Genomic DNA, 19,755 nt, shown 5'->3' on the forward strand with positions numbered 1-19,755 from the left:
TCAAGTGGAGGGAATATAGGAAAATGTTCTGGAAAGAGGTGAAGAGAGTCATACAGGGTGGCAATGAAGTTAGTAGGGGAGTGAAAGATAAAAATGGTAGATTACTAGTTGAGAAGAGAGAAAAAGAGAGCGATGGAGAGAACACTTTAATGAAGTGTTGAACATAGAGAATGAAAGTAATGCGATTATAAGTGGCTGGATAATGGCTGGGAGAAGGAGGGAGATGAGAAGAGAGGAAGAAATCAGTAGGTTGGAAGTTGTGGAAGCAATGAAGAAAGTCATAATGGGGAAAGCCCCAGGAATTGATGGAGTGTATGGTGAAATGCTGAAGCATGGGGGAGAAATAGTAGTAGAACGGATATGGAAGATGTGCAGATTGGCCCGGGAGGAAGGTAGAGTCTCGGATGATTGGAAGTCAGGTATAATTATTCCCTGGTACAAAGGGAAAGGGGAAAAAGAAGTGTGTGCTAATCATAGAGGCATTTGTTTTCTTAGAGTAATAGGAAAAGTATACGGTAGGATACTTATTGACAGAGATATGGAAATACCAGAGGAATTAGTTGGAAAAGAACAGAGAGGTTAGGAAGGGAAGAGGTTGTGTAGATCACATATTCCTTCTCGGATCTTTAGTGGAAAAGTGTCTAGAGAAGTGAAAGAAGTTGTATTCGGCCTTCATGGATTTGGAGAAAGCATATGACGGGATGGATAGACAAGGATTGTGGAAAGTATTAAGAATATATGGAGTAGATGGGATGTTGTTGAATGCTGTGAAGAGTATGTATGATGGTGCTTAGGTTACAGTGCGTGTGGATAGTGAACTGAGTTTTTCTATTTGAAGGTTGGGTTGAAACAGGGATGTGTCATGTCTCCATGGTTGTTCAATCTGTATATGAATGGGGTTATAAAAGAGATACAAGGTTGTGTAGTGGATGTTGGAATGGCCCTAATGAGAGAGGGCAGTGTTTGGAAACTCCCTGTACTGTTGTTTGCAGATGGTACTGTGTTGTTAAGTGAAGACGAAGGGGAGCTGAAAGGCTTGGTGGATGAGTTTGGGAGAGTGTGTAAGAAAAGGAATCTAAAGGTGAATGTAGGGAAGAGTAAAGTTATGGTCTTCGAGAGAAGTGAAGTCTGTGAATGTACAGTTAGAATGAATGATGAGGAAATGGAAACTGTGAGTATGTTTAAGTACTTGGGTAGTGTGATGAGTAAGGATGGAAGTTTGGAGGGTGAAGTGCTTGAAAGGGTACAACAAGGAAGAAAGGTTGCTGGTTCCTTGAATGCAGTGATAAGAAACAGGGAAGTGAGCATGGAAGTGAAAAAGTTATTACATGACAGTATTATGATACCAACTCTGACGCATGGAAGTGAAGCTTGAACGTTGTTGGAGGACACAAGTCAAGAGTGAGAGCAGTGGAAATGAGTTATTTGAGAGGAGCCTGTGGAGTCACATGGAGAGACAAACTGACAAATGAGAATGTGAAGGAGCGTTGTGGTGTGGATGTGCATGTGATAGGAAGCGTTAGGAGAAACACACTGAGGTGGTTTGGCCATGTGGAGAGGATGGAGAGTGAGAGACTGACGAGGAGAGTGTATGTGAGTGAGGTGGAGGGGGAGAGAGGGAGGGGAAGGCCAAGGATGAGATGGAGGGATGGAGTGGAGAGGTATTTGAGAGAGGTGGTGTGAATTGGAGCAGGGCAGTGATATGGCGGGTGACAGGGTAACGTGGAGGCGATTTGTTTGTGGTCATCCCGTATAAGGGATTAAGGCAATATATATATATATATATATATATATATATATATATATATATATATATATATATATATATATATATATATATATATATATATATATATATATAAACTTGAAATCAATGACGCCCGGCCAGGCCCGGCAGCAAAGTTGCCAAACGATAATGCTAAGAATTAGAGGAGGTGGCTGAATCGGTAGAAAGGCGGCCTGGAGTCCTGATGGACCCAGGTTCGAATCCTGGCTGGGGCAGGGAACAGTCTAAGGATCTGAATTTCACAAAAAGCAGACTTTCCTGATCTACCAGAAGACCCCGTCGACATGTAAAAATACCCCCGCTAATACCAATACACCAGTCCTGTATGAGACAGCCCTAGCATGTATTCAATATGGACGGTGGGTGTTAGCGCCGAAGTGGTGACATGTGGAGGTGTAGGAGGACTACTGGGCCTTGGGATAGGCTACTGCTTCCGAGATATAGGTCTTGAAGCCTTTGACCAGAGTCGGAGAAAAAAAAAAAAACGGGCTTTTTGAGCCAGATCTAGCCTTTTTTCTGATTTAGCGCCATGACTTCGTGTTTTGCGCCTTGCCGCGTTTTTAGCGTTTATCTATTTATTTTATCATTATTATTATTATTTTTTTTTACGAATCTAGCACCATATTTGGTGCTTTGATCACTGAGTATGAAAGGTTACTATTAAAGAAATGTTAATATTAATGAAAAGTGCAAAAGTTTGGAGCAGAGAACTCTGCCCGTTTATACGTTTAGCTCCGATCCAGTCCAAACGGGTGCCTGTTTAGTGGCTTTGGGCGTGGCTAGGTGGATAGGCGGTGATTGACGCAGTACTGTCTGGTTCACGTTTAGCTCTATTAACCGTAGAGAAACCCCTTGTTCGGTGTTCTGTGATGATCGAAGATTGTCGACACCTTGCAGTATGAGAGAGAAAAATATACTCACCCATTTAGGAAGAAGTTGCTATGAGTCCCCACATACAAAAAATGGCTGAAAACTGAGGGAGATGGTACGAAGTGTTCCCTTTGGGAACTTAGTCCCAGGGGGTGGCCACATGACAGATGACAGAAGAACCTCCTGTTATCCTTGCTTAAACATGTGCTCTTCACATACTAATCTCTGCATCCAGCTCCCATTTCACCATTTGCATGTATTCTTTCACTTGGTCCTACCAACATATTGGAGGTATCCTTCTTAACTTGCATCTACAATTTTTACTGTCCATATGCTGTAGCCTAGACACCTTATAGGTATAATAAAATAGAGAAATGGAATTCCCTCGAGCTAGACCCTGTATTGGATCATATAGCCCCGCTAGGTTACAGGAGAGTGTTACCACTGCCAGCACGGCAGTCCCGGGCTTATAGGTATAAAGAGACTTAATAACTCCATTTTGGGCTCCCCGGAGATCAGGCATCGCTTCACGATGCCAAACGTCGCTAGAGTAACAAATAATTATCTTAATAGTTTACATTCCTTGGGCATTCTTAGTCTCTGAAATCTTCATATTGACTACAAAAATATACTTATATAAACTACTTGGTGTTTTGATATATCAAAATGGAATGTGCAATTCTTATTTTCACCATTACATGGCGAAAACGAAATTTACTTTATTTGTCTAAAAAGGATGTAGAATTTATATTACATAATTTGAAACAGTTGTACATTTAGGTTGAAAATCCGTCGTAAATAATGTTATTTTTGTTTTCATCAGATTTGTAGTAATTCAACAAAGCCGAGATACGATGAGAGAAAGGTCTAAGATGAACCGCGGGTGAGAGACATATCATGACGTTCATTTCATCAGCCAATCAGAAACACGCAGCCTTGTCGCGTCCCTTATTATCTATAGGGTCTACTGTAGCCTGTTTGCAAGTTTACACACACACACACACACACACACACACACACACACACACACATATATATATATATATATATATATATATATATATATATATATATATATATATTACGATGTGTACTTTAGCCCACTCTGGCTATAATACTGTCCCCCCCCCCCACCCTTCATGCTGGAATGCTTCCGGCACTACTGGGCTAGTGCATCTGTCTTCGAGTGCGCTTGTTTGTGTTTCGTTTGTGCAGAAGACGGCTCAGAATGATTGCTTCTCGACTACATGATCAGTTTCTGCCAAGTCCCGACCTCCCAGAAAATACGAACCTCAAAAGCTGATGCTACACCCAGGCCCCCATGTATACTGATGGGTCGACAAAGACAAGCGGGCAAAACATTTTATCCAAGAGTTTGACCGGTAGGAGAATCAAATTCTGGTTCATCCGGTTGTGATCTGGGCGTTCTGACCACTGCACCATCTGTGGTGGGTGGCTCGTAGGGACACGATTTATTATTATTATTATTATTATTACTATTATTATTATTACTGTTACTATGATGATGATGATTATTATTATTATTACTGTTAATTTTTCTTGGTCTGTCTTCAGGTATAGGCTCCACAATAATTTCAGATGTCTATTAGTTCTCGTAAACGTAACAGATGGCCTCACACACCTTTGCATATCATGACTTGGTCACTGATGTTCACCGTCCATACGTGATCTACAGTAGGTTTGTTTCATGTGTAGTGGCATTTGTGTGGCAATTTTTATGGCATGTTGGTTGGAGTTGTGGAAGATTTCTATCGCCTATTGTTGCAAACCTCATGATCCCAGCCTGCCCCTGCCCTGGCCTGGGATCGATCATATTGTCATCCGATCGGCTGACCAACTCTTTACCACGTGACCACTGCTTCCGATAATGCTAAGTATTAACCACACTGAATGTCTGGACGTGATAAATTTACATTGTTGGAATACTGATAGATTAAGTGCATGTTGCTGTGTGTGGGCAGCAATGCTTGTGCCGGAAACACGTGTTGTCATAACTGTTGCAACGTTACGACGACAGGCTAATCCTAAATTATATATAATCGTGTTCTGGTAACAAGAAAAAAAATATGATAGATATCCATCGTCTTCAGAGGGTTGGTGGAGGCTGGTTTTAATCCTTCGACCACAAGATGCCGCTGCTAAGCTGAATAAAAGCGTCTAGTACTAACAAGAAGAGATTAGGTATAGTCTTTGTTGTTCTCATAAAGTCGAGGCGTGCAATAGGAGCAGCAACCACACAGTGAACAAAGAATATTGTATGTCTACTCTTCCATTCAGGTGAACTTATGTCACTGTTGTGCTAAAGATATCATTACACCCACGCCCGCGATGAATGTGTGTGTGTGTGTGGAGGGGGTTATGGGTGTTAAAAATGATTAAAGCAGCTTTTATGCGATTTTCATCAACCTGATGGAAGGGGCTGGCAGTCAGCCATGGGGTTAAACTACTGGTATGTTTTTGAGAACAATAAGTCAATGGTTAAGATTACATGGCAGGGTAGTCTTAAACACTTTTCATCAGATTTAGACCAAACATTGTAGAAGGCTTTAGGATAAGGCAAGGATAATGGGATTTGATATTGAGAACAATCAGTCAAAGGTGAAGGTCACATGGAAAGGCCAAGCAGCAAAGTCAAGGGAGGGGTAACTCGGACAGTTTGTATCTGATTTGGATCCAGTTTAGTGGAAGTATTAAGGGCTAAGCAAAGACGAGGTAATTTGATTTTAAGGGCAATTGGCAAAAGCTCAAGGTCACAGGACAAAGCCAGAATCGGCCTTAGACCAATTGGTGGCGAAGGTGTTGCTCTCTGTGTGTTCCTTCTTGTTGTATATCGTTGTTTTGCTGACGGTGTAAACGGCTGTAATATTAGTGGGGTGCTTTAAGTAAAGAAAATTAAGGCAGGGAAGAGTATACACAGAAAAGATTATAGGCAGAGATGATTTCTTAGCATCCTTTCATCAGCGACTTACAGTATTTTGGAAAATAGACTTTAACATTGTCTTGAATATTTATTTATCCATCTATCTATAATCGACGTACTTTGTACAAATAACGTACAAGAGGATACTGAGGTGTAATTTGTAGAGTAAACCGCTGAGTAAGATGTGTTACAAAGTCTCCACAGATATTTAGAATCTGACCCTAAGAACAAAATTGTGATTACTGAGAGGATTAAATGGGCAACAAAATATCTACGTAATGCACAGAGCTGTGTAGTATGGTGAGGTGGACTGAAAAATACAAACAAATGGTGACGTGCTTCCGTTATATGAGGAACTGTATACAAGGCATCCCATAAGATTTTTTAGTAACTTGAGGTTATTATAGGGTTAATTTTGAGAGAGAAATGCTTCATTAACACCGGTTCATTTCCCACGCGTTACGGAGCTACAATAACACTGATGGCTTTATGAGTGCAAATGGTCCCCATAATAATTCACTCATACGGTTATCAGTTATTATGGCGCCATGCCGGTTGAAAATAGGATCTATGTTGATGTATGATTTCTGAACATTCAAAACTAGCCTAGAACAACTTCCTAAAGGTTCTGAATAAATCCCACAGGCCACCCTGTATATCCTGAGACTGTATGTGAGAAATACAGAATGTGCTGTTCAGTGAAAGAAGTGACATGCGCATGTGTCTGGATGTAGACAGGACACTAGCGGTAAAAAATAAATAAATTAATAAAGAAGTAAAAGCTAATCTCACTTTTACTCCCATCAAAGTGTAGGTCCCCCAAGGCTCAGTTACCTCAGTAGAGTTCATTTAAGAGCATTACATGGTCGAAAACCCTCAGTCACCTTTGGGGCACTCAAACCACCACTTCAGGCGGCGCGGGAGGGTCTCGCAAACGCTACACTAAAACTAGAAGAAAAATCTAAAATGATTGTTAAGATGAAAGGATGGAAAATGCAAAAATGAGGTGAGAAAAAACATCGAAAAGGGCACTTGAGATGGGAGGAGATTCAGAGGTCAGAGCTCTATACACGTTACTACGGTTCCAAAGCTGCAGGCGTTTGTGAGTAACGTAGTGTGGAATGTGGTAACGGATATAGGATTTTCAGTCTCCTTCCGTTCCAAATGTGTGTGTGTGTGTGTGTGTGTGTGATGATTCTGCCCTTTATCCATCCCTACATCATAACAACCATTTTAGAAACTTTTTTAGTTTATGATATGTAGTTCATGATCTGTGTTGGGTGTACGGATACGACCTAGGAACCAAAGCACAGTCGTCCCACTGGATGCATGCAGGGTCGTCTAAGCCAATAAAAGCGTGACAGGTCCACAGCAAGGTGAAATGCATGTTGACAGTTTTTTTTTTTTTTCGGCTATCGTGGTGTCGTGCATCATGATTACGCACCAGGTCAAACTGTCAACAGACAGGTTCTCTGTTTGTTGACACAAAAGATGGCTGTCACACTATTTAACAGGCAGATGTCCATATGTAACATTTGCCGGTCAGTCATTGAACACCAGAAACTTCACAAACGGCGTCTCTCAAGGATCTGTTTTGTCACTAACCCTCTTTAACCCATACATGCACAACCTACTCACACCCCAAACCCAACAAATACACATAGCCTCCCATGCAGACGATATAACACTAACATGTACACACCAAAACGCAAACACAGTCGCACACATCCAACCTTATCTCAACACACTACACGAATGGTTCATCACAAACTCAACATAGCCCCAGCCAAATCTACAGTGACTCTTCTCACAAACTGGGCAGCAGAACATAGTCACATTCCACACTTCATCATAAACAACACCCCCCTAGCGCGCGCACACACACACACACACACACACACACACACACACACACACACACACACACACACACACACACACACACACACACACTTACAATACATCAATGTCATTTAAACAACACAGCTCAAAAATTAAAAATAAACACCAAGACAACGCCCTAAGGTCACTTGCCCGTACAACATTCGGACACACGCACAAAAAAAAAAAAAAAAAAAAAAAACACACCACAGTAAACAAACAATATATACGTTCAGTGATGAACTATGTAGGCCCTGCTTGGGCTTCTAGCCTCAATGAAACTCACTACAACACTCTACAGAACATACAGAACAAGGCCCTAAAAATAATTATAGGCTGCACAGTTACTACACCTATAGACTACCTTCACTAAGAAACCAAAGTCCTCCAAGTCAAGGATCATCTAGACATGAGAGGCACGCAAATTCTTGCCTCAGCCTCCACAAACCCACACCATCCACTAAACTACATGGCAGCACATCCACACACCGAGGAACATCAAAACAACACCCAACACACGATATCATCCACAAATACTGTCATCTTTCCTCCCCTCGCCTGCTTCAAACCAGCTTCCAGAAGCAAATCCATGCTCAGATCACTCACCGCTCCATTCAGTAACTCAAAGACAACACACAGGTGCATGTAAGGCCTCCTGATATCCACCCTTCTGAATCCTACCTCCCTCATGAGGACAGGGTCCACCTGGCCAGGCTGAGATGTGGGTATCATCCAGGCCTCTTGGGTTATCTGAAAAGGCTGGATGACTCAGTCGCTGATGCCTGTTCAGGATGCAGCACAGCACCTCATACTATTAAGCACATTATGGAACACTGCATTACACGCAATCACCCGCGGCAACAACACGACATACACTCCTTGAGAGCTCTGTAGGAAAGCCTGGTCTCGGCCGTGGCCTTCTTTAGGGACTCGAGGCTGTTCGGCCAGACTGCCTAGGGAACAACAACAACAACATCAACTACTACTACTACTGTCAACAAACATTTCTACCTCGATGTTATCCGTCACCTTCATGACGCAGTTTTGCGGAAGAGACCAGACCTTTTGAAAGCGGCAAGTTGGTAGCTGCACCATGACAATGTCCCTGCCCTTTCTTCTCAACTGCTTCAGGAATTTTCTTCCTAGCACAACATCCCACAACTCCGACAGGCTCCCTACTCATCAAACATGGCTCCGTGCGACTTTTGGTTATTCCTCAAGCTCAGACTCAACTGAAGGGTTCCCAACTTGAGACGAGAGAAGAGATCATGACGAATGCGATAAAACACCTGCAGGAGATACCGAAAACCGACTTTAAAAAATGTTTCAGGCAGTGGAAAGAACGCTGGGCTACGTGTGTCATGTCAGAAGGGGCCAACTTGACGGGGATTAGTGTCCTAGCTCAACAGGTTAGCTACATAATTTTTTTTAGAGCCTAAGGTCGGTCACTTTCTGAACAGACCTCGTAAGTGTGAGGGAGAAAATAGATCCAAGGGGGAAACAGGTCCCTGGGGGAAAAGATGTCGACGGGAAATATAGATGCCTGGAAAGAAATAGGTCCTAGGGGGAAAATAGGTCTGAAGAGGAAATAGGTCCAAAGGTAAAATAGTTTTATGGGAAAAATATGTTCATAGGGAAAATAGGTCCATGAGAAAAATAGGTCCAAGGGAGGAAAGTCGTCAATGCAGGAACAGATTCCTGGCAGGAAATAAATAGGTGGGGCGCTGGCAAGGACAGGTGTAGCTGGAGAAGTGCTTGCAGTAAATAATATGTATTGGGAAGCTTCCATAAAAATATAATAAACCAGAAAAGAAAAATTATATTCTAAAATAACTGCTAACATGTAGGGATGAAATACATAAACAAGAGGTGTTAAAAACACAGAAACTAGAGATCAGTTGGAATGGGAAGAGAGTCAGAGTTCCATAACCATTATTACACAGCTACAAACGCTTTGTGAATGCAGTGATATTTAAGGAATAATTAGACAAGTGCTAAGAATACACTTAAAAGGGAAAACTGAAAAGAATGACGACAATCAAAACATCGGTGACAGCAAAGGCTCCTGGAAATATCTTCACTTACTAAAGTGCCGGTTTGGTAATTTCAGTTTTGACTGACAGCCCGTCACTAGTGACAAGGACTTGGGGAAAAATTACTGCTTGTAATTAAGCAACCGCAATTTATTTGTAGTGGCGTTTTAGTGAATTCTTTAACTAGTTTTCTTGACTAGTTGTATATGATTAATGGAGGAATTCAATTACCGTACTATTGTAACATAATCCCACACCAGTCTACTGTCCCGCTTTTCTATAATTTACCATATGATTCAACCATTATGCTTTTCTATAATTCCTCCATCTCATATCACCACACTGTTTTTTCCTGCATTTTTCCTGTAGGGTATCAGTCCTTTATACATTCAGTCTACCTCCACGCAACAGGACGGCAAACTGCACGTGCGGGCGTCTGACCCCATCAAGCGGGGTGAGACCATCACCGCCATTTACACGGACATCCTGTGGGGCACCAGGGCCAGACGTGACCACCTGCGCCAGTCCCGCCTCCTCACCTGTTCCTGCCGACGCTGTGCCGACCCTACAGAGCTTGGTACCTACTTCTCAGCGCTAGTGTGTCGCCGCTGTGGCCAGGTGGTCCTTCCCACAGTGCCCCTCGACGACCAGGAACCATGGACCTGTAGTGGCTGCTCTCACCAGGTCAGTTGTGGGGCGAGAGGGAGTGGCGGGCAACTGGTTTGATATGGTTGCGATTCATTGCTTTCGGAAATAACAGCACATCTTTCTAAGCGATATACTTTGCGTATTACATAATATTGGGTCACCTGGTTGGTTGTGGGTCGAGAGAAAATGATAACGAAGAGGTATTACAGGGCATGGTTTCTCGTTGGTTTTAAAGCTTTCATATCATTTCTAGCTAAGCGACTTTTTTTTTTTTTTTTTTTTGAAGTACATATCACCATAATAACTAGTTCTTTATTTATTTCTTTTTCATATTGACATAGTTTGCATTACTATTGTACAAAAGGATACAAGATGATGTAAGACAAAATAAATTGCTCAGGAAGAAGTACAACGAAAGCTCCAAAGCCACCGAAAATACAACCAGTATAATCATTGTAACTAGGACATCAGTAAGGAGTATTTAGTCTAGTGAATTCAAACTCATTCTGATATTTAATTTTCTTTCCTTGATCAGTGAATCGAGAACACTTAGTACATAATGAAGGACTGTTATACTGCAAACACGTGAACTTCTTTACAGGTCTGTGACTGCCTCATGAATTATTAAACCCATCAGTCCTAGCATGTCTTTACTATTTTTTTTTTTGCTGTTACCAGATGATTTTCTTCAACTTCGGATATCATTCTAGCAGTGGTGAAGACAATGGACGATCTATCTAACTATCTATCTGTCTCTCCATTCCCGTTCAAAAAAAAAAAAAAAACTTTCCTGAGCTAAATAAAATGTCTAAAGAAAGTGAGAACAAAATAACAATGATGTACTTGCGCTCTAGGATAAAGGTGCCGGATATGTAATATGTACTATATATATATATATATATATATATATATATTTTATATATATATATATATATATATATATATATTTTTTTTCATACATTTATATAGGAGGCACGAGCCATGGAATCCCCTGTAGATATATAGGGCTCCACCGAATATGACGAATAAGGTGGCACAAAAATTACATCTCACCAGAAACTATGTGGCAGGGAGGTGAGATTATTTACCACAATCCTCCCAACCAAAAACGAATTTTATTGCAACAGATTTGCCAGGCGTTCCTGCTGGATCATCGTCTACTAAAGATCCAACCTCACTGCCTCCTGTGCTTACGGGCAGTGTGCCACCGAAAATGAGTTGGCTGTCTAGGCAAATTAGAGATGGGACATTAAACTGAAATCCATGAAGATCTATACATACAGTGTAATAAACCTCGCAGAATATTACAAACTTGACACTTTAATGACTGAATTAGAAAACATTAGTTGAGATACTGTAGGTTTGAGTGAGACCCACAGAAAAGAAGAAAAAGCAATTCAGCTCCAAGACAGCAACCACCTATTTTACTACAAGGAAGGGCACAACGAAAGAGTTAGTGGTGTAAGATTTCTAATTGACAGAAATCTTGCAGACAACATTATTAATTCATCAGTGTATCTGACAGAGCAGCATGGATTGTAATTAGACTATACAAAAAATATACCCTGAAAGGAATACAGGTATATGCACCGACTGCTCTAAGCTCAGATGAAGAAATAGAAACATTCTATAATGACATCTCCCAGATTATGGAAGAAGAAAAGACCACACATACTGTACTATACTCATGGGAGAATTCAATGCAAAAGTTGGCAAATCAAATTATGAAGATGCATCAATGAGAAAATTCGGAGTGGGAGAAAGGAATAAACTGGGGAAATGGTGGTAAATTTTGCTGCAATGTATAATATGAGAATAATGAACACATTCTCTCACAAACAGACAGGGAGAAAATGGAACTGGAGAAGTCCAAAGGGAGAAACAAAGAATGAAACTGGCTTCATTATAGCAGACACGAATAACACGGTCATAAATGTCACAGTTATCAACAAAGTAAAGGAAGTGACCATAGAATGGTGGGTTACACAGCCAGATTCAATTTCAGGAATGAAAGAAAGAAGATGATTAACAACAAAAAGGTGCCCAATAAAAGTAAGTGAAAACAAAGCATTCTTTCAGTTAAATAAAAAGAACAGATTTCAGGCTCTAAGTAATGCCGAGGGTGATGTTGATGAGTTGAATGACAGACTAACAAAAGTGGTAGGGGAATCAGCGGAAGTAGTAGGGATACCTAATACTGTACAACCAAAACCAACAAGTATTCAGGAAAGACACTCGAGCTCATGAAAAGAAGAAAGGAAATGGAAGTAAAAAAAAAAAAATGAAATCGAACGAGCGGAATTAAATAAGCTTATCAACAAAAGAGAGAGACGAGAGAGAGAGAGAGAAAAAAAAAAGAGAATCATGCATCAGCCCCAGGAAACCATCAAAAAAGGAAAAATTCATGAAACGGTTCCGACGTAAAATGGCACTAGGAAAAAAAAATATATAACTGATTAAAAAACAGTGAAGTCATTAAATGTAGAGATAAGAAGGTGATGAGAGTTGAAAAATTCTACAAATAACTGTATGCATCAAAGACAGCAGCTAACTTTTCAGTTGACACAAGTGAAATACCCGAGATAACACCAGACGAAGTAAGCATTTCTCTTAAAAATATGAAAAGAGGGAAGGCTCCAGGAGAAGATGGAATAGTAACAGATTTACTGTCGGATGCAGGAGTAGAAGTACAAAACAGGCTCGCCCACTTATATACTCAGTGTATAAAAAAGACGAAAATTCCCAAATCATGGTGTCATGGAATAATTATTTTGTTCTAACAAAAAAAAAGAAAAAAAAGAAAAAAAAAAGAAAAAAAAAAGACGGTTAAAGGCAGCAGTTCCCTGTTTATATATGTTTCCAGCAGTTTTACAATGTTCTCAATCACTCCTTGTTCTCGCAATGACTTTATAATTGCTTTGTGCTACACTGAGTCGATAGCCTTTTCATAATCAACAAAACCTAAGCACAGTGGTTTATTATATTCTGTAGTACTCTCAATTAGGTGATTCGTTGTGTGTAAATGATCAGTACTCGAATACCCGCTTTGGAATCCTGCCTGTTCACGAGGTTGGTTTTCTTCCAAATTAGTTGTTATTCTATTCGTAAGGACTTTAATGAAGAGTTTGTAAATGACTGATAATAGGCTAATGGGTAGATAGTTACTAAGATCCTTTTAAATTATACAAAGACTCGGAAAAAATTAAGACTGGGATGGGTGTGCGTCAGAGAGAAACAGTATCACAAAAGTTATCTACAGCATGCATAGAAAGCCATTTCAGAAAGCTATACTGGGAAAACAAAGGAACAAATATAGATGGTGAAAAGCTAAACCATTTAGGATTTGCAAATGACATTGTCCTAATCTCAGAAACAGCAGTGACATTGCAAGAAATGTTAAATAACCTGAACAGAGAAAGTCTCAAAGTAGGACTAAAGATGAGCTGGAGTAAAACTAATGTTTAATCCAAATACATCAAAGGGCATCATCAGAATAAGCAAAGAAATTCTTGAAGAACTCGAGGAGTACAATTGCTTGGGGCAAATACTAAAATTAACAAAAGACCATGATAGCGAAATAAAAAGACGAATTACAATTGGATGGAAAGCTTTCGGTAAGCATAGACATTATGAAAATTAGCTTGCCAGTTTGTATGAAACGAAAACTCGAAAAGTATTAAACTAATGTATAATTCCAGCCATGACATATGGTTGTGAGACCTGGAAGCTGACAAAATCAATGGAAAATAAACTAATCCATTCTCAATGAACAGTGGAAAGGTCAACGTTGGGAATATCTTCAAAAGACAGAAAAAGATGAACTTGGGTGAGAAAGCAGACTAAAGTCAAGGACATTACAGAAGTTATTAAAGAACAAAAATGAAGGTGGGCAGGTCATGCAGCAAGAATAAAAGATAACCGATGGAGCAAGAGGCTGTTTGACTAGACTCCAAGAGATAGTAAGCGCTGCAGAAAAAGGTCAGACAGGAGGTGGAGAGATGAGACAGGGAAGGTTGCAGGGAAAACATGGCAGAGATTGGCTCAGTCAAGGAATCAGTGGAGATGGTTGGGGGAGACCTTTGTTCAGCAGTGGACTTGCAATGGCTAAAGATGATGAGGATGATGAGATATATACATACATACATATATTTTTTATCGGTATAACTTTAGAAGTAACCAACGTTACCAATTTTCATTATATTACGTCCCTGAACTATTCTAACTAAGACTTACCTTTTAAGCCTACTTTGAGTTGGGGGAGCAAATTTTGTAGGGGTAGTCATATAGTGGCTTAGGTTAAGCTATCGCTCAGTAGCGGATGAATGTCGCGCCATATTGGCTGATGCAGGCGTGTGCACTCGGTCTATGTCAGGCCCTAGGTTAGCCCTAGGTTAAGTTAGGTTAAGTTAGGTTAGGTTAGGTTAGTTTAATGCAAAATAGTGTGTTTTTAATTAATTTTGATCTTGATTTTGGGGGATAAACCCACTTTTGGAAATCTTACTTAAAATTCCAAAAGAGTGATTTTCCCCCAAAATGAAGGTCAGAACTAAATACAACAGTATTTTGCATTGGAAAACATAAAAATAATAATAAAAGAAAACGTTGGTTACTTCTAAAAATTTATCTTTATATCTATCTATCTATCTATTTACATAAGAATGGGTCAGTTAGACATAAAATTAACAGCTTAATTATCGCCGTTCATGCATATATAAGGTTATCTAGTGGTTAAAATGTCCCCAGTGATGGTGTTCCATAGGTCTGATTCTCAAGAGCTGCCAGGAGGTTTTAGGTAGTGCAATGACATCAAAGGAAGAAGGTTGGCCATTTATCTATAAATGGACCACAGTAACCTCGCCTCGGAAGGGGTAAGTGGGACTCACATTCTTTTCATTTATTCAGACTGACTGGCATATACCTAGGGATGTATTTAAGAGGTATGTGATGACCACAGATGAGTGTGGACGAGGTGATGCGGACCAGCTTGGCACTCGGGGCGGCTGTGGAGGTAGCCTTGGCCTCCCCCTCCATCCCCACCCTGGAGGCGCTACAAAAGGAGTGGCTCACCCGCGTCCACCCTAACCACTACCACCTACATGCCGTCAAGCACTCCCTCCTCCAGCTCTATGGCAGGTCCAAGGAGAAGGCTGAAGACAACGAACGAGACGAGGCACACTGGCAAGAAATCGCTAAAAAAGAAAAGGCGTGCAAAGAATTCCTCACTGTGTGCTCACGGCTTGATCCTTCAACGGCACAGACAATACCCTTCGTGGGACTCACTTTCTACGAATACCATAAGACGATCTTACAGAACGCCCAGCGGCACTTCGCCCAGAATAAACTGACTACACAGCAGCTGAAGAAGAGAATGTTATTGTCTAAGGCACTACTGAAGAAGACGATGGAGATCTTCAAGAATGAGGCCGAGGACACGCCAGAGGAACAGCTGTACAAGACATGTGAGGAGGAGGTCATCAGGATAGGCAAGTGGATGTTGGCAGTGGGGCTGGTGTGAGGACAGAGGCACATAGGGAAGCGTTACAGGTTGTAACAGCCACAGGTTCGTCATATGAGACCGTCCATCCGTGTGGAGTGGGTGTCCAGTGGTGCAGGGGCTTTGTGATGCATTCCTTCGTCATGGTGATGCAGGGATGCCTTGAGATACCAGGCCACGGGAGGGATTCACAAGCAGTTTACCATCGGTTCCCTGTCGAAACTTAGGTTATTTTTGCAGGAAGAATTAGAGGCACGAGAAAATTCTGGACGCTCCTCCTTTTTCTTCCTGCAGAAAACATGTAACCTACCAAAGTTTTCCTCTCGTAGCCCGGAATTATTTTTGCAGGATGAGTAGGAGACATGAGAAAATTTGCACTCTACTTTCCTTGTCCTTCCTCAAAAAAAAAAAAAAAAAAAAAAAAAAAAAAAAAAAAAATCAGAGTTACGAGAGGGAGTTGACTTCAAGTTTGTTGTGAATCTGTCCCGTAACACATGAAGCAATGTTCATGTGATGCTTTTGCCTCTGACCGTTGGGCATTGCATGACTGGCTTATAAATGTAGACAAACAGAAGAATAGGCACGACAGAAATAATCTGAAGGTAATGGTAGGGTGAGGGTTGTGGGACACATGAATGTGCTGTGTGAATGTGGGTGGTGTTAGAGAACCCGCTGTCTTACCAACATTTATGCTTTATATATTGTACATAGGCCATATATTTAGGTATGCATAAATGGGTCCATTGTGGAAGACAGCGTCAGTGAGTGAAATATACTTTGTTGGTAACAGTGCTCCTTACACGTAGTAGCCCATTAACAGCATTTATGAAGGGAATGGGAACAGGAATTTTATTAAAAAGTGACATGAACACTTTTTGAATAACGCTATATTAGAGAAGTATTAGGTACTGTCCACCAAGAATGGGTTATAACAGACAAAAAGACTTCCCAGGTGAATGATTGTCACTTAAATTAGCATAAGAAAACCTAGAAAGACAGTATCTCAGCAATGGGATTGTCTGCTGGTGTTTACATAATTTAAGCTGGGGAGAGTCTGGAAAAAAAAAATATTGCTCATACAAAAAAACAACGATTTATAATGAAATACCCTCCTTATTTGTCGAGCATGTGCAGAAATAAAATTACTTTTGTTCTCCATGCACTATTTTGATTAAGCACCATTTTCTGTGTGAATGTTTCATAAAGAATTGTTCATTTCTAGGGGTAACTAATTCAACACACACACACACACACACACACACACACACACACACACACACACATATATATATATATATATATATATATATATATATATATATATATATATCAGGGTCTTGCACAGGATTTCTTAAAGGGGGGTTTCAAAAAAGACTATCATAACAGTTTCTTCAAGAAGTGACAAAGGAAACACAAAACAGTAATGTGCCTCGTTTTTAATGTTCACATTAGGTTGTCAGGTGAAGATTGGCAACTTCTGGGAGTTTGTTAACGTTCTTATTCGTTCTTTCTTATATTTTGTAGAACTTCTAAACTCCTTTCTATTATTATTCTATCTCATATGTTCTTAACAGGATTTAATTAATTTAATGAGTTGTGTTTTAAGTATTATTTTCATTTGAACTTTTCATTCTTCTCCAATGGGGGGGTTTAACCCTCAAACCCCCCACCATATGCACAGCTCTTATACTGTGTGTGTGTGTATGTGTGTGTGTCTATCTTATCTATCTATCTGTCTATCAATCAATCAATCTATCTATCTATCTATCTATTTATATAAGGCTTGGAGTAATTGTGATTCAATTGAAATGTGAGTAATTACACAATTTGGGGGTAATTAATTATTTTTATTTACCAGTAAGTTTAATTGTAACAGTTTTAAAGTCATAAAGTAATTGTGTTTGCAATTGTAATTGTTTAGTAGCATGATAATTACAATTACATCATACAAATGTTACTTTGATACATATACTGAAAACTGAGAGAGAGAGAGAGAGAGAGAGAGAGAGAGAGAGAGAGAGAGAGAGAGAGAGAGAGAGAATACTCTAAACATGTTATATGAGACGTGACACGTCCAATACCTGTATCTGTAGACTGTACAAGACTACCGTGTGTATTGACTATCTACCACGTATGTGGTAGAACAGGTTTGTAAATGTAAACATTTTTAAAGGATTAATAATTTTAATCGTAAATTATACGGGGTATTTACTCTTACCTTGTAACCTCTGCATCATTCTTAAATTCATATGATTTGTTTCGTGTTTGCACTAGAAATTGTGGCTACATCAATTTAATTTCAAATGAGGTAAAATTTAAGAAATTACTGTATATATACATACATACATACAGTATATATATATATATATATATATATATATATATATATATATATATATATATATATATATATATTTTTAAAGGATTAATAATTTTAATCGTAAATTATACGGGGTATTTACTCTTACCTTGTAACCTCTGCATCATTCTTAAATTCATATGATTTGTTTCGTGTTTGCACTAGAAATTGTGGCTACATCAATTTAATTTCAAATATATATATATATATATATATATATATATATATATATATATATATATATATATATATATATATATATATTTCCAATAATCAGAGATTAGTTCATCTTATTCCTTGGAAAAAGGACGAATTAAACACAATCTTTGTTGTAACTGTAACTGATTTGGAAATATTAAAACTGAGTACTTGTAAGTGTACTTGTAATTAGCATATTTTTCGTCCTTGCAACTGTAACTGCAACTGTCATCGAGTAAAAGGACAAGTAATTTTAACTGTAACTGTAATCGACCCAAACCAATGCAATTACTCCAAGCCTGATTATGTCTATCTATCTATCTGTCTATATATATTCCCATTTACTTCCTTAATTATAAGAATTGCAATGTTATGAGAGTTGTTTTTATCCTTCAGTGTCACAGGAGATTCGTAACAGAAAAAAATATTACTGTATTTTTACTTAACAAAGCCTATGTTGCCAGTGGAGTGAGAGAGAGAGAGAGAGAGAGAGAGAGATATGTTGCCAGTGGAGTGAGAGAGAGAGAGAGAGAGAGAGAGAGAGAGAGAGAGAGAGAGAGAGAGAGAGAGAGAGAGAATGCCACTATGACTCAAGAGCAAAAATGTTACAGGAAACGATTATTTTGTGAGGAAGCTGCAAGACGGCTCGAGAGAAGACACCCATAGAGGAGGGGGAGGGGGCACACAGAGGGAGGGAGCAGCATAACAAGACAGGGAGGGGGAGGCAGGCAACGGAAAGAAGAAGGAGGGGACGAGGGGAGAGTAGCAGAGCGTAACTGGGTGGGGAGGAGAGGGTTGAGGAGAACAATGCATGGCGATAGGAAAGGAAGAGAAGGAAAGAGTGAAGAGAAAAAAAAATTGAGGGAGAGAGAAAGGGAGGAGACGGAAGGAAAGGAAAGGGACACGAGGTATTAATAGAGAGGAAACGTGCCAGGCATTGTACCAGGCAGAGAGAGAGAGAGAGAGAGAGAGAGAGAGAGGAGGGGGTAGGACGTGAGGGGATAGGGGGGGGGGAGGAAGGAGCAGGATATGCTGAGTGGACGGAGGGAGTGAGGGTAGCTAGAGAAAGGTAGAGGGTACTGATTACAGGTAAAACCAAACAACAACAGACCTATCGCTACGTGGTGGTTATTTAAGGCTGGGTTATGGCTATGGGTCTCATCACACCTACCATCCAATGATGTAATATTCAGTTATATCTTGCTGGCTGCAGACAATATCATTCAGCTCAAGAGCCTTTCACTCAGGTGTCCTTCCTACCCTGAATGACGTCTTTGGTGGTAACCTAAGTAAAATGAAAATACATCATCGCAGTTAAGAGACTACAGGTTCAAACCAAGAGGAAAAGATGAGAAGTATAACGAAGCAATATATATATATATATATATATATATATATATATATATATATATATATATATATTTATCTATATATATATATATACGGTATATATATATCATCATCATCACCAGCCATTGAGGTCCACTGCAGGACCGGCCTATCCCTACCGAAACAGGGACGATACAGCCAATGTATCTCTACCCA

The 19,755-nt window shown here is 39.9% G+C and overlaps 1 protein-coding gene across 2 annotated transcripts in view; it reads left to right on the plus strand.

Moving 5' to 3' along the window:
- Positions 1–16,809, plus strand: part of LOC145399058 (SET domain-containing protein SmydA-8-like) — a 34,428-nt gene extending 17,619 nt beyond the window's left edge. For both annotated transcript variants that reach the window (XM_080271800.1, XM_080271801.1), the window contains 2 exons: positions 9,923–10,195; positions 15,114–16,809. In XM_080271800.1, coding sequence (XP_080127926.1) covers positions 9,923–10,195; positions 15,114–15,674 — 834 coding nt within the window. In that variant the 3' untranslated portion in view covers positions 15,675–16,809. The remainder of the gene's footprint in view (positions 1–9,922; positions 10,196–15,113) is intronic.
- The last annotated feature ends 2,946 nt before the right edge of the window (positions 16,810–19,755 follow it).

Source organism: Coenobita brevimanus, chromosome 47, assembly GCF_032717465.1.
Source record: "Coenobita brevimanus isolate Jiangsu-jjx chromosome 47, ASM3271746v2, whole genome shotgun sequence".
Classification (NCBI taxonomy): Eukaryota; Metazoa; Arthropoda; class Malacostraca; order Decapoda; family Coenobitidae; genus Coenobita; species Coenobita brevimanus.